At 47.8% G+C, this 21039-nt stretch overlaps 2 protein-coding genes across 2 annotated transcripts; both read right to left on the minus strand.

Moving 5' to 3' along the window:
* Nucleotides 1–2074: 2074 nt before the first annotated feature.
* LOC119932236 (probable hydrolase PNKD) lies at nt 2075–5769 on the minus strand. The gene is made up of 2 exons (XM_038751278.1): nt 5522–5769; nt 2075–2315 (listed from the first exon to the last, which is right to left on the minus strand). Exons 1-2 carry the CDS (start codon nt 5734–5736, stop codon nt 2144–2146), a joined length of 387 nt encoding a protein of 128 aa, XP_038607206.1. The 5' UTR covers nt 5737–5769; the 3' UTR covers nt 2075–2143.
* A 3799-nt stretch (nt 5770–9568) lies between these two features.
* Nucleotides 9569–13266, minus strand: LOC119931936 (probable hydrolase PNKD). Its single transcript, XM_038750780.1, has 2 exons — nt 13019–13266; nt 9569–9809 (listed from the first exon to the last, which is right to left on the minus strand). Exons 1-2 carry the CDS (start codon nt 13231–13233, stop codon nt 9638–9640), a joined length of 387 nt encoding a protein of 128 aa, XP_038606708.1. The 5' UTR covers nt 13234–13266; the 3' UTR covers nt 9569–9637.
* Nucleotides 13267–21039: the final 7773 nt, after the last annotated feature.

Raw genomic sequence — 21039 nt, forward strand, 5'->3', positions numbered from 1 at the left:
CACTGAGCCACGCTGCTTCTCTGAATAATAATAATGACGGCATTTGTTAAGCGCTTACTGTGTGCGAAGCACTGTTCTAAGCGCTGGGGGGGTTACAAGGTGATCACGTTGTCCCACGGGGGGGACTCAATCAATCAGTCAATCGTATTTATTGAGCACTGTGTGCAGAGCACTGTACTAAGCGCTTACTATTGAAGCGCTCACAGTCTTCACCCCCATTTTACAGATGAGGGAACTGAGGCCCAGAGAAGTGCGTAGCTCAATGGAAAGAGCCAAAGGTCATGGGTTCAAGTCCCAGCTCCGCCAGTTGTCAGCTGGGTGACTTTGGGCAAGTCACTTCACTTCTCTGCACCTCAGTTCCCTCATCAGGAAAATGGGGATTAAGACTGTGAGCCCCCCCGTGAGACAGCCTGATCACCATGTAGCCTCCCCAGCACTTAGAACAGTGCTTTGCACATAGTAAGCGCTTAATAAATGCCATCATTATTATATTCTTATTAACTTCTCTGGGCCTCAGTTCCCTCATCTGGAAAATGGGGGTGAAGACTGTGAGCCCCACGTGGGACAAGCTGATCACCTTGTATCCCCCCCAGTGCTTAGAACAGTGCTTTGCACATAGTAAGCACTTAACAAATGCCATCATTATTATTATTATTGCCCAAAGTCACACAGCTGACAATTGGCAGAGCAGGGGTTTGAACCCCTGACCTCTGACTCCAAAGACCGGCCTGATAATGTACTTCCCAAGCGCTTAGTCCAGTGCTCTGCACACAGTAAGCGCTCAATAAATACGATTGATTGATTGATTGATTGATAAAGTTTCCCATCAGGAAGGTCGGAGGAGAATCAGACCTGATGGAGAACCTGGAGAAAGGAACTGATTATAACATCAGTGACGTACTTGGGTGGGCCACTCCTATTGCAGCGTGGCTCAGTGGACCCAACTTAACTGTGTGACTTTGGGCAAGCCACTCAACTTCTCTGGGCCTCAGTTCCCTCATCTGTAAAATGGGGATGAAGACCGTGAGCCCCACGTGGGACAACCTGATCACCTTGTAAATTCCCCAGCGCTTAGAACAGTGCGCTGCACATAGTAAGCGCTTAATAAATGCCATTATTATTATTGTACTTCCCAAGCGCTTAGTCCAGTGCTCTGCACACAGTAAGCGCTCAATAAATACGATTGATTGATTGATTGATTGAGGAGTCGGAGGTCCTGGGTTCAAATCCCAGCTCCCCCCGTTGTCAGCTGCGTGGCCTTGGGCAAGTCACTTCACTTCTCTGGGCCTCAGTCCCCTCAGCTGTAAAATGGGGATTAATCAAGGCCCTACTGAGAGCTCACCTCCTCCAGGAGGCCTTCCCAGACTGAGCCCCTTCCCTCCTCTCCCCCTCGTCCCCCTCTCCATCCCCCCCATCTTACCTCCTTCCCTTCCCCACAGCACCTGGATATATGGATATATGTTTGTGCATATTTATTACTCCATTTATTTATTTTACTTGTACATATCTATTCTATTTATTTTATTTTGTTAGTATGTTTGGTTTTGTTCTCTGTCTCCCCCTTTTAGACTGTGAGCCCACTGTTGGGCAGGGATTGTCTCTATATGTTGCCAATTTGTACTTCCCAAGCGCTTAGTCCAGTGCTCTGCACACAGTAAGCGCTCAATAAATACGACTGATGATGATGACGAATACGGTGAGCCCCGCCGTGGGACAACCTGATCACCTTGTAGCCTTCCCAGCGCTTAGAACAGTGCTTTGCACATAGTAAGCGCTTAATTAATGCCATCATTATTATTATTATTTCCACGGAGCCACGCTGATTCTGCGGTTGGGCTAGGAGGGTGGGGTCTGGACTGGGCGAATCAATCAATCAATCAGTCGTATTTATTGAGCGCTTACTGTGTGCAGAGCACTGTACTAAGCGCTTGGGAAGTACAAGTTGGCGACATACAGAGACGGTCCCTACCCAACAGTGGGGCGAAGGGGCTGGGATCTTTACTGTGAGCCCACTGCTGGGTAGGGACCGTCTCTATATGTTGCCAACTTGGGACTTCCCAAGCGCTTAGTCCAGTGCTCCGCACCCAGTAAGCGCTCAATAAATCCGATTGATGATGATCAGGCTGGGGGGCAGGGGGTCGGGCTAGGGGCCAGGAGCCGGGCCCGAGGCGTGGTCCAGATAGCGTTGGCGCTCGTAGGCCCCCGCGTTCGCCGCCCGCATGTTCCGCCGCGCCCGGAGCTGCTTGGCCCGGTTCCGGTCCACTTGGCGCTTGGTGAAGATGAAGAGGAGGATGCCGCACGGAAAGCCGATGGCCCTGGGGGGGATCGGATCATAATAATAATCGATCAATCGATCGTATTTATTGAGCGCTTACTGTGTGCAGAGCACTGCACTAAGCGCTTGGGAAGTACAAGTCGGCAACATACAGAGACAGTCGCTACCCAACAGTGGCCTCACAGTCTATTTGTTAAGCGCTTACTATCAATCAATCAATCAATCATATTTATTGAGCGCTTACTATGTGCAGAGCACACAGCGCTAAGCGCTTGGGAAGTACAAATTGGCAACATCTAGAGACAGTCCCTACCCAACATTGGGCTCACAGTCTAAAAGGGGGAGACAGAGGAAAAAAAAAAACCAAACATACTAACAAAATAAAATAAATAGATATGTACAAGTAAAATAAATAAATAAATAAATAAATAGAGTGATAAATACGTACAAACATATATACAGGTGCTGTGGGGAAGGGAAGGAGGTAAGATGGGGGGGGTGGAGAGGCCAGACACTGTTCTAAGCGCTGGGGGAGATACAAGGCAATCAGACGGGGCACAGGCAGTCATTCATTCATTCGTATTTATTGAGCGCTTACTGTGTGCAGAGCACTGGACTAAGCGCTTGGGAAGTACAAGTCGGCAACATATAGAGACGGTCCCTACCCAACAGTGGGCTCACAGTCTATTTGTTAAGCGCTTACTATGTGCCAGACACTGTTCTAAGCGCTGGGGGAGATACAAGGCAATCAGACTGGGCACAGGCAGTCATTCATTCATTCGTATTTATTGAGCGCTTACTGTGTGCAGAGCACTGGACTAAGCGCTTGGGAAGTACAAGTCGACAACATCTAGAGACGGTCCCTACCCAACAGTGGGCTCACAGTCTATTTGTTAAGCGCTTACTATGTGCCAGACACTGTTCTAAGCGCTGGGGGAGATACAAGGCAATCAGACGGGGCACAGGCAGTCATTCATTCATTCGTATTTATTGAGCGCTTACTGTGTGCAGAGCACTGGACTAAGCGCTTGGGAAGTCCAAGTCGGCAACATCTAGAGACGGTCCCTACCCAACAGTGGGCTCACAGTCTATTTGTTAAGCGCTTACTATGTGCCAGACACTGTTCTAAGCGCTGGGGGGAGATACAAGGCAATCAGACTGGGCACAGGCAGTCATTCATTCATTCGTTCAATCGTATTTATTGAGCGCTTACTGTGTGCAGAGCACTGCACTAAGCGCTTGGGAAGTCCAAGTTGGCAGCCTAGAGAGACGGTCCCTACCCAACAGTGGGCTCACAGTCCACATGGGGCTCACGGTCTTCACCTCCATTTCACAGATGAGGGAACCGAGGCCCGGAGAATAATAATAGAGCAGTGCTCTGCACATAGTAAGCGCTTAACAAATGCCATCATTATTATTATTACTAATAATACTACTATAATATAATAATAATAATAATAATATAATATTAGTAATATTACTAATAATAATGATGGCATTTGTTAAGCGCCTACCCAACAGTGGGCTCACAGTCCACATGGGGCTCACAGTCTTCATCTCCATTTCACAGATGAGGGAACCGAGGCCCGGAGAATAATAATAGGCAGTGCCCTGCACATAGTAAGCGCTTAACAAATGCCATCATTATTATTATTACTAATAATACTACTATAATATAATAATAATAATAATAATAATATTATAATATTAGTAATATTACTAATAATAATGATGGCATTTGTTAAGCGCTTACTATGTGCCAAGCATTGTCCTAAGCGCTGGGGGAGAGACAAGGTAAGCAGGTTGTCCCAGACGGGGCTCACAGCCTTAATTCCCATTTTACAGAAGTGAAGTCACTTGCCTAAAATCACACAGCAGATCAGTGGCGGAGCCGGGATTACAAGCAGCGCGGCTCAGTGGGAAGAGCCCGGGCTTTGGAGTCAGAGGTCACGGGTTCAAATCCCGGCTCCGCCACTTGTCAGCTGTGGGACTTTGGGCAACTCACTTCGCTTCTCTGGGCCTCAGTTCCCTCATCTGGAAAATGGGGATGAAGACTGTGAGCCCCCTGTGGGACAACCTGATCACCCTGTAACCTCCCCAGCGCTTAGCACCTAGTAAGTGCTTAATAAATGCCATCATTATTAGTATTCATTCATTCAATCGTATTTATTGAGCGCCTACTGTGTGCAGAGCACTGTACTAAGCGCTTGGAAAGTACAAGTCGGCGACATATAGAGACAGTCCCTACCCAACAGTGGGCTCACAGTCTTGTAGCCACCCCAGAGCTTAGTAGAGTGCCTGCTGCATAGTAGCACTTAATAATAATAATAATGGCATTTGTTAAGTGCTTACTATGTGCAGAGCACTGTTCTAAGCGCTGGGGGGGATTATTATTATTATTATTAATCGTATTTATTGAGTGCTTACTATGTGCAGAGCACTGTACTAAGCGCTTGGGAAGTCCAAATTGGCAACACCTAGAGCCAGTCCCTACCCGACAGTGGGCTCACAGTCTAAAAGGGGGAGACGGAGAACCAAACCAAACATACTAACAAAATAAAATAAATAGAATCATTATTGTTGTTGTTATCATCATCATCATCATCAATCGTATTTATTGAGCGCTTACTATGTGCAGAGCACTGTACTAAGCGCTTGGGAAGTCCAAATTGGCAACATCTAGAGCCAGTCCCTACCCAACAGCGGGCTCACAGTCTAAAAGGGGGAGACAGAGAACAAAACCAAACATACTAACAAAATAAAATAAATAGAACAGATGTGTACAAATAGAGTAAAAAATATGTACAAACATATTATTATTATTATTAGGATCATTATCATTAGAACCCAAGCCTGTCCGTCTCCTTAGGCTATGCTGATACGACGGCCCAAACGCTTAGTCCAGTGCTCTGCACACAGTAAGCGCTCAATAAATACGATTGATGATGATGATGATGACAGATGGACAAGGCTACACGGGTGTTGTGCCACCGTGGGAGGTGGGGCATGGTGGTCCTCCCCACCCCCCCCCCCCCAGGCAGACCCCTGTTCCTCAGGTCGTCTCTCCCCCTTTTAGACCGTGAGCCCACTGTTGGGTAGGGACCGTCTCTATATACTTCCCAAGCGCTCAGTACAGTGCTCTGCACACAGTAAGCGCTCAATAAATACGATCGACTGATTGATTGATTGATTCTCCACCCCCGGCATGGCCCCCCCGGGGGGTCCCAGTGGCGGAGCGGGACTCACCAGGCCAGCCCCACGGGCCTCATGGGGTTCTTGGCCGTCTTCTGCGGGATGTACTCCACCCCGGGGGGCACCTGCCCGGGCTCCGCTTGACCCCGCGGGGCTCCGGCGCGGCCGTGGACGGGGCGCAGTCCGAGCCAGGGGGTCCGACGGGCTGCCACCCCGGACAGGAGCCCTACGGACATCAACATCATCATCGTCCTCATCATCAATCGCATTTACTGAGCGCTTACGGTGTGCAGAGCGCCGGACTGAGCGCTTGGGAAGTCCAAGTTGGCAACATAGAGAGCCGGTCCCGACCCAACAGTGGGCTCACGGTCTAAAAGGGAACAAAACAAAACTAAAAGGGGCAAAGCGGGGCGGGGGGGGATCCTGGTACCCCCCCCTCCAGGTCCCTATCATTCTTAATCAATGATGCTAATGCTATCATTATTGTTAACGTTACCGTTTGCAATTGACAAAGGTGTTGTTTCTGTCATCCTTGTCGCTGTTTTTATTACGGCTTCATTATGCTTATGAGAAAGCTGAAAGCAATTAACAGTACAAGTATGGACTATTGTACCCATGTGTGTATATGTACACATACCTACATATATGTATATCATCATCATCATCAATCGTATTTATTGAGCGCTTCCTATGTGCAGAGCACTGGACTAAGCGCTTGGGAAGTACAAGTTGGCAACATAGTCCAGAGCTCTGCACACAGTAAGCGCTCAATAAGTACGATTGATTGAATGAATGGATGTTCAATTCATCATCATCATCAATCGTATTTATTGAGCGCTAACTGTGTGCGGAGCACTGTACTAAGCACTTGGGAAGTCCAAGTTGGCAACATCTAAAGACAGTCCCTACCCAACAGTGGGCTCACAGTCTAAAAGACACGTTGTTGCCAACTTGTACTTCCCAAGCGCTTAGTGCAGTGCTCTGCACACAGTAAGCGCTCAATGAATACAAATACGATTGATGAATGAATGAATGAATGAATGAATGAATGAATGAATGAATGAATGAATGAATGAGGCCTGGCCCGGCCCCCGCTGTATTTCCCGGCCGGGCGCCCCCTGGTGGGGGCGACGAGCACGGCGGTGACGGGTCACGTGGCCACGCCCGGTCACGTGAGGCGAGGGAGGGAGCCCCACCCCCTGCCTGTCAATCAATCAATCAATCATATTTATTGAGCGCTTACCGTGTGCAGAGCACTGGACTAAGCGCTTGGGAAGTACAAGTTGGCAACATAGAGAGACGGTCCCTACCCAACAGTGGGCTCACGGTCTAGAAGGGTGAGACCGAGAACAAAACCAAACATACTAACAAAATAAAATAAATAGAATAAATATGTACAAGTCAAATAGAGTAATGAATATGTACAAACATTTATTGAGCGCTTACTGTGTGCAGAGCACTGTACTAAGTGCTTGGAAGTACAAGTTGGTAACATAGAGAGACGGTCCCTACCCAACAGCGGGGGCTCAGTCTAGAAAACCTCCCCAGTGCTTAGAACAGTGCTTTGCACATAGTAAGCCCTTAATAAATGCAATTATTATTATTATTATTAGAAGCCACGGACCCCGCCCCTTCCGGCCTGCCGGGCCGGGGCCTAGCTTGACGCCTGAAGCCTGGCCTGGAGTTGGGCTGAGGGGGCTGGGGTCAGGCTAGCGGGGGGCCCAGGGTCTAGGATCAGGCGAGGGGGCTGGGCTGGAGTCAGACTAATAATAATAATAATAATAATAATAATAACAATGGCATTTGTTAAGCGCTTACTATCTATGTGCAAAGCACTGTTCTAAGCGCTGGGGGGTTACAAGGTGATCAGGTTGTCCCACAGGGGGCTCACAGTCAATCCCCATTTTACAGATGAGGTAACTGAGGCTCAGAGAAGTTAAGTGACTTGCCCAAGGTCACACAGCAGACATGTGGCGGAGCCGGGATTCAAACCCAAGACCTCTGACTCCAAAGCCCGGGCTCCTTCCACTGAGCCACGCTGCTTCTCTGAATAATAATAATGACGGCATTTGTTAAGCGCTTACTGTGTGCGAAGCACTGTTCTAAGCGCTGGGGGGTTACAAGGTGATCACGTTGTCCCACGGGGGGGGACTCAATCAATCAGTCAATCGTATTTATTGAGCACTGTGTGCAGAGCACTGTACTAAGCGCTTACTATTGAAGCGCTCACAGTCTTCACCCCCATTTTACAGATGAGGGAACTGAGGCCCAGAGAAGTGCGTAGCTCAATGGAAAGAGCCAAAGGTCATGGGTTCAAGTCCCAGCTCCGCCAGTTGTCAGCTGGGTGACTTTGGGCAAGTCACTTCACTTCTCTGCACCTCAGTTCCCTCATCAGGAAAATGGGGATTAAGACTGTGAGCCCCCCCGTGAGACAGCCTGATCACCATGTAGCCTCCCCAGCACTTAGAACAGTGCTTTGCACATAGTAAGCGCTTAATAAATGCCATCATTATTATATTCTTATTAACTTCTCTGGGCCTCAGTTCCCTCATCTGGAAAATGGGGGTGAAGACTGTGAGCCCCACGTGGGACAAGCTGATCACCTTGTATCCCCCCCAGTGCTTAGAACAGTGCTTTGCACATAGTAAGCACTTAACAAATGCCATCATTATTATTATTATTGCCCAAAGTCACACAGCTGACAATTGGCAGAGCAGGGGTTTGAACCCCTGACCTCTGACTCCAAAGACCGGCCTGATAATGTACTTCCCAAGCGCTTAGTCCAGTGCTCTGCACACAGTAAGCGCTCAATAAATACGATTGATTGATTGATTGATTGATAAAGTTTCCCATCAGGAAGGTCGGAGGAGAATCAGACCTGATGGAGAACCTGGAGAAAGGAACTGATTATAACATCAGTGACGTACTTGGGTGGGCCACTCCTATTGCAGCGTGGCTCAGTGGACCCAACTTAACTGTGTGACTTTGGGCAAGCCACTCAACTTCTCTGGGCCTCAGTTCCCTCATCTGTAAAATGGGGATGAAGACCGTGAGCCCCACGTGGGACAACCTGATCACCTTGTAAATTCCCCAGCGCTTAGAACAGTGCGCTGCACATAGTAAGCGCTTAATAAATGCCATTATTATTATTGTACTTCCCAAGCGCTTAGTCCAGTGCTCTGCACACAGTAAGCGCTCAATAAATACGATTGATTGATTGATTGATTGAGGAGTCGGAGGTCCTGGGTTCAAATCCCAGCTCCCCCCGTTGTCAGCTGCGTGGCCTTGGGCAAGTCACTTCACTTCTCTGGGCCTCAGTCCCCTCAGCTGTAAAATGGGGATTAATCAAGGCCCTACTGAGAGCTCACCTCCTCCAGGAGGCCTTCCCAGACTGAGCCCCTTCCCTCCTCTCCCCCTCGTCCCCCCTCTCCATCCCCCCCATCTTACCTCCTTCCCTTCCCCACAGCACCTGGATATATGGATATATGTTTGTGCATATTTATTACTCCATTTATTTATTTTACTTGTACATATCTATTCTATTTATTTTATTTTGTTAGTATGTTTGGTTTTGTTCTCTGTCTCCCCCTTTTAGACTGTGAGCCCACTGTTGGGCAGGGATTGTCTCTATATGTTGCCAATTTGTACTTCCCAAGCGCTTAGTCCAGTGCTCTGCACACAGTAAGCGCTCAATAAATACGACTGATGATGATGACGAATACGGTGAGCCCCGCCGTGGGACAACCTGATCACCTTGTAGCCTTCCCAGCGCTTAGAACAGTGCTTTGCACATAGTAAGCGCTTAATTAATGCCATCATTATTATTATTATTTCCACGGAGCCACGCTGATTCTGCGGTTGGGCTAGGAGGGTGGGGTCTGGACTGGGCGAATCAATCAATCAATCAGTCGTATTTATTGAGCGCTTACTGTGTGCAGAGCACTGTACTAAGCGCTTGGGAAGTACAAGTTGGCGACATACAGAGACGGTCCCTACCCAACAGTGGGGCGAAGGGGCTGGGATCTTTACTGTGAGCCCACTGCTGGGTAGGGACCGTCTCTATATGTTGCCAACTTGGGACTTCCCAAGCGCTTAGTCCAGTGCTCCGCACCCAGTAAGCGCTCAATAAATCCGATTGATGATGATCAGGCTGGGGGGCAGGGGGTCGGGCTAGGGGCCAGGAGCCGGGCCCGAGGCGTGGTCCAGATAGCGTTGGCGCTCGTAGGCCCCCGCGTTCGCCGCCCGCATGTTCCGCCGCGCCCGGAGCTGCTTGGCCCGGTTCCGGTCCACTTGGCGCTTGGTGAAGATGAAGAGGAGGATGCCGCACGGAAAGCCGATGGCCCTGGGGGGGATCGGATCATAATAATAATCGATCAATCGATCGTATTTATTGAGCGCTTACTGTGTGCAGAGCACTGCACTAAGCGCTTGGGAAGTACAAGTCGGCAACATACAGAGACAGTCGCTACCCAACAGTGGCCTCACAGTCTATTTGTTAAGCGCTTACTATCAATCAATCAATCAATCATATTTATTGAGCGCTTACTATGTGCAGAGCACACAGCGCTAAGCGCTTGGGAAGTACAAATTGGCAACATCTAGAGACAGTCCCTACCCAACATTGGGCTCACAGTCTAAAAGGGGGAGACAGAGGAAAAAAAAAACCAAACATACTAACAAAATAAAATAAATAGATATGTACAAGTAAAATAAATAAATAAATAAATAAATAGAGTGATAAATACGTACAAACATATATACAGGTGCTGTGGGGAAGGGAAGGAGGTAAGATGGGGGGGGGTGGAGAGGCCAGACACTGTTCTAAGCGCTGGGGGAGATACAAGGCAATCAGACGGGGCACAGGCAGTCATTCATTCATTCGTATTTATTGAGCGCTTACTGTGTGCAGAGCACTGGACTAAGCGCTTGGGAAGTACAAGTCGGCAACATATAGAGACGGTCCCTACCCAACAGTGGGCTCACAGTCTATTTGTTAAGCGCTTACTATGTGCCAGACACTGTTCTAAGCGCTGGGGGAGATACAAGGCAATCAGACTGGGCACAGGCAGTCATTCATTCATTCGTATTTATTGAGCGCTTACTGTGTGCAGAGCACTGGACTAAGCGCTTGGGAAGTACAAGTCGACAACATCTAGAGACGGTCCCTACCCAACAGTGGGCTCACAGTCTATTTGTTAAGCGCTTACTATGTGCCAGACACTGTTCTAAGCGCTGGGGGAGATACAAGGCAATCAGACGGGGCACAGGCAGTCATTCATTCATTCGTATTTATTGAGCGCTTACTGTGTGCAGAGCACTGGACTAAGCGCTTGGGAAGTCCAAGTCGGCAACATCTAGAGACGGTCCCTACCCAACAGTGGGCTCACAGTCTATTTGTTAAGCGCTTACTATGTGCCAGACACTGTTCTAAGCGCTGGGGGAGATACAAGGCAATCAGACTGGGCACAGGCAGTCATTCATTCATTCGTTCAATCGTATTTATTGAGCGCTTACTGTGTGCAGAGCACTGCACTAAGCGCTTGGGAAGTCCAAGTTGGCAGCCTAGAGAGACGGTCCCTACCCAACAGTGGGCTCACAGTCCACATGGGGCTCACGGTCTTCACCTCCATTTCACAGATGAGGGAACCGAGGCCCGGAGAATAATAATAGAGCAGTGCTCTGCACATAGTAAGCGCTTAACAAATGCCATCATTATTATTATTACTAATAATACTACTATAATATAATAATAATAATAATAATATAATATTAGTAATATTACTAATAATAATGATGGCATTTGTTAAGCGCCTACCCAACAGTGGGCTCACAGTCCACATGGGGCTCACAGTCTTCATCTCCATTTCACAGATGAGGGAACCGAGGCCCGGAGAATAATAATAGAGCAGTGCCCTGCACATAGTAAGCGCTTAACAAATGCCATCATTATTATTATTACTAATAATACTACTATAATATAATAATAATAATAATAATAATATTATAATATTAGTAATATTACTAATAATAATGATGGCATTTGTTAAGCGCTTACTATGTGCCAAGCATTGTCCTAAGCGCTGGGGGAGAGACAAGGTAAGCAGGTTGTCCCAGACGGGGCTCACAGCCTTAATTCCCATTTTACAGAAGTGAAGTCACTTGCCTAAAATCACACAGCAGATCAGTGGCGGAGCCGGGATTACAAGCAGCGCGGCTCAGTGGGAAGAGCCCGGGCTTTGGAGTCAGAGGTCACGGGTTCAAATCCCGGCTCCGCCACTTGTCAGCTGTGGGACTTTGGGCAACTCACTTCGCTTCTCTGGGCCTCAGTTCCCTCATCTGGAAAATGGGGATGAAGACTGTGAGCCCCCTGTGGGACAACCTGATCACCCTGTAACCTCCCCAGCGCTTAGCACCTAGTAAGTGCTTAATAAATGCCATCATTATTAGTATTCATTCATTCAATCGTATTTATTGAGCGCCTACTGTGTGCAGAGCACTGTACTAAGCGCTTGGAAAGTACAAGTCGGCGACATATAGAGACAGTCCCTACCCAACAGTGGGCTCACAGTCTTGTAGCCACCCCAGAGCTTAGTAGAGTGCCTGCTGCATAGTAGCACTTAATAATAATAATAATGGCATTTGTTAAGTGCTTACTATGTGCAGAGCACTGTTCTAAGCGCTGGGGGGGATTATTATTATTATTATTAATCGTATTTATTGAGCGCTTACTATGTGCAGAGCACTGTACTAAGCGCTTGGGAAGTCCAAACTGGCAACATCTAGAGCCAGTCCCTACCCGACAGCGGGCTCACAGTCTAAAAGGGGGAGACGGAGAACCAAACCAAACATACTAACAAAATAAAATAAATAGAATCATTATTATTGTTGTTATCATCATCATCATCATCATCAATCGTATTTATTGAGCGCTTACTATGTGCAGAGCACTGTACTAAGCGCTTGGGAAGTACAAATTGGCAACATCTAGAGCCAGTCCCTACCCACCAGTGGGCTCACAGTCTAAAAGGGGGAGACAGAGAACAAAACCAAACATACTAACAAAATAAAATAAATAGAACAGATGTGTACAAATAGAGTAAAAAATATGTACAAACATATTATTATTATTATTAGGATCATTATCATTAGAACCCAAGCCTGTCCGTCTCCTTAGGCTATGCTGATACGACGGCCCAAACGCTTAGTCCAGTGCTCTGCACACAGTAAGCGCTCAATAAATACGATTGATGATGATGATGATGACAGATGGACAAGGCTACACGGGTGTTGTGCCACCGTGGGAGGTGGGGCATGGTGGTCCTCCCCACCCCCCCCCCCCCAGGCAGACCCCTGTTCCTCAGGTCGTCTCTCCCCCTTTTAGACCGTGAGCCCACTGTTGGGTAGGGACCGTCTCTATATACTTCCCAAGCGCTCAGTACAGTGCTCTGCACACAGTGAGCGCTCAATAAATACGATCGACTGATTGATTGATTGATTCTCCACCCCCGGCATGGCCCCCCCGGGGGGTCCCAGTGGCGGAGCGGGACTCACCAGGCCAGCCCCACGGGCCTCATGGGGTTCTTGGCCGTCTTCTGCGGGATGTACTCCACCCCGGGGGGCACCTGCCCGGGCTCCGCTTGACCCCGCGGGGCTCCGGCGCGGCCGTGGACGGGGCGCAGTCCGAGCCAGGGGGTCCGACGGGCTGCCACCCCGGACAGGAGCCCTACGGACATCAACATCATCATCGTCCTCATCATCAATCGCATTTACTGAGCGCTTACGGTGTGCAGAGCGCCGGACTGAGCGCTTGGGAAGTCCAAGTTGGCAACATAGAGAGCCGGTCCCGACCCAACAGTGGGCTCACGGTCTAAAAGGGAACAAAACAAAACTAAAAGGGGCAAAGCGGGGCGGGGGGGGATCCTGGTACCCCCCCTCCAGGTCCCTATCATTCTTAATCAATGATGCTAATGCTATCATTACTGTTAACGTTACCGTTTGCAATTGACAAAGGTGTTGTTTCTGTCATCCTTGTCGCTGTTTTTATTACGACTTCATTATACTTATGAGAAAGCTGAAAGCAATTAATAGTACAAGTACGTACTATTGTACACATATGTGTATATGTACACATATCTACATATATGTATATGTGTGTATATGTACACATATATGTATATGTACACATCTACATATATGTATATGTGTGTATATGTATATGCATGTGTACACATATAAACATATGTACCCATATATACACATATTATACACATATGTGTGTATGTACACATATCCATGTGGATATGTACAAGTAAAGTACATATTTATTACTCTATTTATTTATTTTATTTGTACATATCTATTCTATTTATTTTATTTTGTTGGTATGTTTGGTTTTGTTCTCTGTCTCCCCCTTTTAGACTGTGAGCCCACTGTTGGGTAGGGACTGTCTCTAGATGTTGCCAATTTGTACTTCCCAAGCGCTTAGTACAGTGCTCTGCACATAGTGAGCGCTCAATAAATACGATTGATTGATTGATTAACGTTACCATTTGTAATTGACAAAGGTATTGTTTCTGTCATCCTTGTCGCTATTTTTATTATGACTTCATTATACTTATGAGAAAGCTGAAAGCAATTAATAGTACAAGTATGTACTATTGTACACATATGTGTATGTGTACACATATCTACATATATGTATATGTGCATGTGTGTATATATATGTGTATATGTATATGTATATATGCACACATATACATATGTACCCATATATACACATATTATACACATATGTGTATATGTACAAGTAAAATAAATAAAGAGAAGCAGCGTGGCTCAGTGGAAAGAGCCCGGGCTTTGGAGTCAGAGGTCATGGGTTCGAATCCCGACTCCACCACTTGTCAGCTGTGTGACTTTGGGCAAGTCACTTAACTTCTCTGGGCCTCAGTTCCCTCATCTGTAAAATGGGGATGAAGACTGTGAGCCCCACGTGGGACAACCTGATCACCTTGTAACCTCCCCAGCGCTTAGAACAGTGCTTTGCACATAGTAAGCGCTTAATAAATGCCATTATTATTATTATTATTTATGCATATATACAGGTGCTGTGGGGAAGGGAAGGAGGTAAAATGGGGGGATGGAGAGGGGGGCGAGGGGGAGAGGAAGGAAGAGGCTCAGTCTGGGAAGGCCTCCTGGAGGAGCTCTCAGTAGGGCCAGGGGACCTGAGTTCTAATCCAGACTGATGATGAAGATGGGAGAAGCAGCACAGCGTGGCGGATAGAGCGCAGGCCTGCGAGTCAGGTCATGGGTTCTAATCCTGGCTCCACCACTTAATGATGGTATTTGCTAAGCGCTGACTATATGCCAAGCACTGTTCTAAGCACTGGGGTAAATACGACGTCATCAGGTTGTCCCACGGGGGGCTCACAGTCTTCATCCCCATTTGACAGATGAGGTCACTGAGGCCCAGAGAAGTAGTGACTTGCCCAAGGTCACGTAGCAGATAAGTGGCAGAGCCGGGATTAGAACCCATGTCCTCTGACTCCCAAGCCTGGGCTCTTTCCACTAAGCCACGCTGCTTCTCTGCTTCCCCCTCCTTCCCCTCCACCTTACCTCCTTCCCTTCCCCACAGCACCTGTATATATGTGTATATATATATATGTTTGTACGGATTTATTACTCTATTTATTTATTTTACTTGGACATGTCTATTCTATTTATTTTATTTTGTTAATATGTTTTGTTTTGTTCTCTGTCTCCCCCTTCTAGACTGTGAGCCCACTGTTGGGTAGGGACCGCCTCTGTGTGTTGCCAACTTGGACTTCCCAAGCGCTTAGTCCAGTGCTCTGCACACAGTAAGCGCTCAATACGATTGATTGATTGCTTCACTTGTCTGCTGTGTTACCTTGAGTAAGTCACTTTGCTTCTCTGGGCCTCAGTTACCTCATTCACTAAATTGTATTTATTGAGCGCTTACTGAGTGCAAAGCACTATTCATTCATTCATTCAATCGTATTTATTGAGCGCTTACTGTGTGCAGAGCACTGGACTAAGCGCTTGGGAAGTCCAAGTTGGCAACATATAGAGACGGTCCCTACCCAAAGGCGGGCTCACAGGCTAGAAGGGGGAGACAGACAACAAAACATTAACAAAATAAAATAAATAGAATAAATATGTACAAGTAAAGTAAATAAATAGAATAATAAATCTGTACAAACATATATACAGGTGCTGTGGAGAGGGGAAGGAGGTAAGGCCGGGGGGATGAGGAGGGGAAAATATGGCTCAGTGGAAAGAGCCTGGGTTTTGGAGTCGGAGGCTGTGAGTTCAAATCCCAGCTCCGTCACTTGTCAGCTGTGTGACTTTGGGCAAGTCACTTCACTTCTCTGGGCCTCAGTTCCCTCATCTGGAAAATGGGGATTGAGACTGTGAGCCCCTCGTGGGCCAACCTGATTACCTTGTATCTACCCCAGCGCTTAGAACAGTGCTTTGCACATAGTAAGCACTTAACAAATACCAACATTATTATTATTATTATTTAGGTTTAATATCCCGGTTCTCATCCTGGGAGTCGAATCCGGGCCACCTGGGTGAAAACCAGGAATCCTAGCTGTAAAATTCAATCATTCCACTGTATCTATTGAGCACTTACTGTGTGCACAACACTGTATTAAGCGCTTGGAAAGTACAATTTGGCAACAGATCAATCAAGCAATCATATTTATTGAGCACTCACTGTGTTTAGACCACTGTACTAAGCGCTTGGGAGGTCCATGTTGGCAACATATAGAGACGGTCCCTACCCAACAGTGGGCTCACAGTCTAAAAGGGGGAGACAGACAACAAAACCAAACATACTAACAAAATAAAATAGACTAGATATGTACAAGTAAAAGAAATAAATAGAGTAATAAATATGTACAAACATATATGCATATATACAGGTGCTGTGGGGAAGGGAAGGAGGTAGGATGGGGGGATGGAGGGGGGGACGAGGGGGGAGAGGAAGGAGGGGGCTCAGTCTGGGAAGGCCTCCTGGAGGAGGTGAGCTCTCAGTAGGGCCCAGATACAGTCCCTACCCAACAACGGGCTCACAGTCTTTTGCAGAGTCTAATAATAATGCTATTTAAGTGCTTACAATGTGCCAAGCACTGTTCTAAGCGCTGGGATAGATCCAAGGTCATCAGGTTGGACACGGGCCCTGTCAATCAATCAATCAATCGTATTTATTGAGCACTTACTGTGTGCAGAGCACTGGACTAAGCGCTTGGGAGGTACAAGTTGGCAACATACAGAGACGGTCCCTACCCAACAGGGGGCTCACAGTCTAAAAGGGGGAGTATAATAATAATAATAATTTTGGTATTTGTTAAGCGCCTACTATGTGCAAAGCACTGTTCTAAGCGCTGGGGAGGAAACAAGGTGATCAGGCTGTCCCATGGGGGGGCTCACAATCTTCATCCCCATTTTCCAGATGAGGGAACTGAGGCCCAGAGAAGCGAAGTGACTTGCCCAAAGTCACACAGCTAACTGCTGGGGGAGCCGGGATTTGAACCCATGACCTCTGACTCCAAAGCCCGGGCTCTTTTCCACTGAGCCACGCTGTAACCCCCGTGGGGCTCACGGTCTCCATCCCCATTTTCCAGATGAGGGCACTGAGGCCCAGAGAAGTGAAGTGACTGGCCCAAGGTCACACAGCAGAGCAGGGGCGGCGGCGGGATTAGAACCCATGGCCAGTCCCGGGCTGGGGGAGGGGCCTGCTTGCCCAGAGGCAGGGGGTTGGACGGGATGACCCCGGCTGTCGGGTGCAGTGCCCTTTCCCAAGCGTTTAGTACAGTGCTCTGCACTGTAAGCGCTCAATAAATACGAGGGAATGAGAAGGGACAGGCGCCTCCGCCTCTTACCCCGCAGGGCCGCCAACGCCGCCATGGTATCCGGAGGATTCGCCGCACTGCCTGCCGGGAGTTGTAGTTCCCGCCGCCATGTTACCCCGGAGGATTCGCCGCACTGCCTGCCGGGAGTTGTAGTTCCCGCCGCCACGTTACCTGGAGGATTCGCCGCACTGCCCGCCGGGAGTTGTAGTTCTCGCCGCCACGTTACCTCGACGATTCGCCGCACTGCCTGCTGGGAGTTGTAGTTCTCGCCGCCATGTTACCCCGGAGGATTCGCCGCACTGCCCGCCGGGAGCTGTAGTTCTCATCATCAATCAATCAATCAATCGTATTTATTGAGCGCTTACTGTGTGCAGAGCACTGTACTAAGCGCTTGGGAAGTACAAATTGGCAGCATAGAGAGACAGTCCCTACCCAACGGTGGGCTCACAGTCTAAAAGGGGGAGACAGAGAAGAAAACCAAACATACTAACAAAATAAAATAAATAGGATATGTACAGGTAAAATAAATAAATAAATAAATAAATAGAGTAATAAATATGTCCAAACATATATACAGGTGCTGTGGGGAAGGGAAGGAGGTAAGATGGAGGGCCGGAGAGGGAGACGAGGGGGAGAGGAAGGAAGGGGTTCTCGCCGCCATGTCACCCCGGAGGATTCGCCGCACTGCCCGCCGGGAGCTGTAGTTCCCGCCGCCATGTTACCCCGGAGGATTCGCCGCACTGCCCGCCGGGAGCTGTAGTTCTCATCATCATCATCATCATCATCATCACCAGTCGTATTTATTGAGCGCTTACTATGTGCAGAGCACTGTACTAAGCGCTTGGGAAGTACAAATTGGCAGCATATAGAGACAGTCCCTACCCAACGGTGGGCTCACAGTCTAAAAGGGGGAGACAGAGAGCAAAACCAAACATACTAACAAAATAAAATAAATAGGATAGATATGTACAAGTAAAATAAATAAATAAATAAATAAATAGAGTAATAAATATGTCCAAACATATATACATATATACAGGTGCTGTGGGCAAGGGAAAAAGATAAGATGAGGGGGATGGAGAGGAAGGAAGGGGTTCTCGCCGCCATGTTACCCGGAGGACTCGCCGCACTGCCTGCCGGGAGTTGTAGTTCTCATCGCCATGTTACCTGGCGTAGTCGCCGCACTGCCTGCCGGGAGTTGTAGTTCCAGCCGCCCTAAGGCGCGTTTTCCCGGCCTGCCCCGCGGCCAACTCCTCCTCCCCCTCCGCTCCAGCCCCGAAGCGGAAACTCATACTAGCTAGTCTATTTGTGAAGCGTCTACTATGTGTCCAACACTGTACTAAGCGCCGGGGTGGAGCCAAGCTAATCGGGTTGGACTCAGTCCCTGTCCCACATGGGGCTCACAGCCTTAATAAATGCCATTATTATCATTATTATTATTATTCATCCCCGCTTTCTAGCTGAGGCCCAGGGAATAATTAAGCACTTTGTATGTGCCAATCAATCAATCAATCAATCAGTCATATTTATTGAAAGCTTACTGTGTGCAGAGCACTGTACTAAGTGCTTGGGAAGTCCAAGTTGGCAACATATAGAGGCAGTCCCATTATTATCATTATTATTCATCCCCGCTTTCTAGCTGAGGCCCAGGGAATAATTAAGCGCTTCATATGTGCCAAGCAATCAATCAATCATATTTATTAAGCACTTACTGTGTGCAGAGCACTGTACTAAGTGCTTGGGAAGTACAAGTTAGCAACATATAGAGACGGTCCCTACCCAACAGTGGGCTCACAGTCTAAAAGACACTGTACTAAGCGCCGGGGTGGATCCAAGCTAATCGGGTTGGACTCAGTCCCTATCCCACATGGGGCTCACAGCCTTAATAAATGCCATTATTATCATTATTATTATTATTATTATTATTATTATTCATCCCCGCTTTCTAGCTGAGGCCCAGGGAATAATTAAGCGCTTCGTATGTGCCAAGGAATCAATCAATCGTATTTATTGAGCGCTTACTGTGTGCAGAGCACTGTACTAAACGCTTGGGAAGTACAAGTTGGCAACATATAGAGACAGTCCCTACTCAACAGTGGGCTCACAGTCTAAAAGACACTGTACTAAGCGCCGGGGTGGATCCAAGCTAATCGGGTTGGACTCAGTCCCTGTCCCATATGGGGCTCACAGCCTTAATAAATGCCATTATTATCATTATTATTATTATTATTCATCCCCGCTTTCTAGCTGAGGCCCAGGGAATAATTAAGCACTTCGTATGTGCCAAGCAATCAATCAATTGTATTTATTGAGCGCTTACTGTGTGCAGAGCATTGTACTAAGCGCTTGGGAAGTACAAGTTGGCAACATATAGAGACAGTCCCTACCCAACAGTGGGCTCACAGTCTAAAAGGCACTGTACTAAGCGCCGGGGTGGAGCCAAGCTAATTGGGTTGGACTCAGTCCCTATTCATTCATTCATTCGATCGTATTTATTGAGCGCTTACTGTGTGCAGAGCACTGTACTGAGCGCTTGGGAAGTCCAAGTTGGTGACATATAGACACGGTCCCTACCCAACAGCGGGCTCACAGTCCACATGAGGCTCACAGCCTTAATAAATGCCATTATTATCATTATTATTATTATTCCTCCCCGCTTTCTAGCCGAGGCCTAGGGAATAATTAAGTGCTTCGTATTTGCCAAACACTGTTCTAAACGCTGGAGTAAATACAAGGCCATCAGGTTGTCCCACGGGGGGCTCACAGTCTTCATCCCCGTTTTACATATAATAATAATAATAATGGTATTTGTTACGTGCAAAGCACTGTTCTAAGCATTGGGGAGGTTACAAGGAGATTAGGTTGTCCCACGGGGGGGCTCACAGTTTTAATCCCCATTTTACGGATGAGGTAACTGAGGCCCGGAGAAGTGAAGTGACTTGCCCAAAGTCAATCAATCATATTTATTGAGCGCTTACTGTGTGCAGAGCACTGTACTAAGCGCTTGGGAAGTCCAAGTTGGCAACATCTAGAGACGGTCCCTACCCAACAGTGGGCTCACAGTCTAAAAGGGGGAGACGGAGAACTAAACCAAACATACTAACAAAATAAAAAGTCACACAGCTGACAATTGGCAGAGCCGGGATTTGAACCCATGACCTCTGACTCAATCAATCAATCGTATTTATTGAGCGCTTACTGTGTGCAGACTCCAAAGCCCGGGCTCGCTCCACTGAGTCACGCTGCTCCTAGGATGCGAAGGATGGGAGAGAAGCGGAGAGGGTTGAGAGCAGGGGGGCTGGAGAAGGGGCAGAAGTGACTTTGGGGAGCCCAGACCTGATGGAATTAATTTTCCTAATGAAATAGGAGGCCGGATCGTTGGGGGTGAGGGGGAGGAACAGGGGGCCTGAGAAAGGAAGAGCTGACGGGGATAATAAAATAATAATAATAATAATAATAATAATAATAATAATAATAATAATATTTATTAAGTGCTTACTATGTGCAAAGCACTGTTCTAAGCGCTGGGGAGTTTACAAGGCGATCAGGTTGTCCCACGGGGGGCTCACAGTCTTCATCCCCATTTTACAGACGAGGGAACTGAGGCCCAGAGAAGTGAAGCGACTTGCCCGAAGTCACCCAGCCGGCGAGCGGCGGAGCCGGGATTTGAACCCATGACCCCATTTTACAGATGAGGGA

Source organism: Tachyglossus aculeatus, chromosome 1 (genome assembly GCF_015852505.1).
Source record: "Tachyglossus aculeatus isolate mTacAcu1 chromosome 1, mTacAcu1.pri, whole genome shotgun sequence".
In the NCBI taxonomy this organism is placed as follows: domain Eukaryota; kingdom Metazoa; phylum Chordata; class Mammalia; order Monotremata; family Tachyglossidae; genus Tachyglossus; species Tachyglossus aculeatus.

Coding starts and splice junctions, on each gene's coding strand:
- LOC119932236 (XM_038751278.1), bottom strand. CDS start 5,736: ATGCGATTGATGATGAGGACGATGATGATGTTGATGTCCGTAGGGCTC. Junction 2,316..5,521: donor AGGCCCGTGGGGCTGGCCTG/GTGAGTCCCGCT, acceptor GATCCCCCCCAG/GGCCATCGGCTTTCCGTGCG.
- LOC119931936 (XM_038750780.1), bottom strand. CDS start 13,233: ATGCGATTGATGATGAGGACGATGATGATGTTGATGTCCGTAGGGCTC. Junction 9,810..13,018: donor AGGCCCGTGGGGCTGGCCTG/GTGAGTCCCGCT, acceptor GATCCCCCCCAG/GGCCATCGGCTTTCCGTGCG.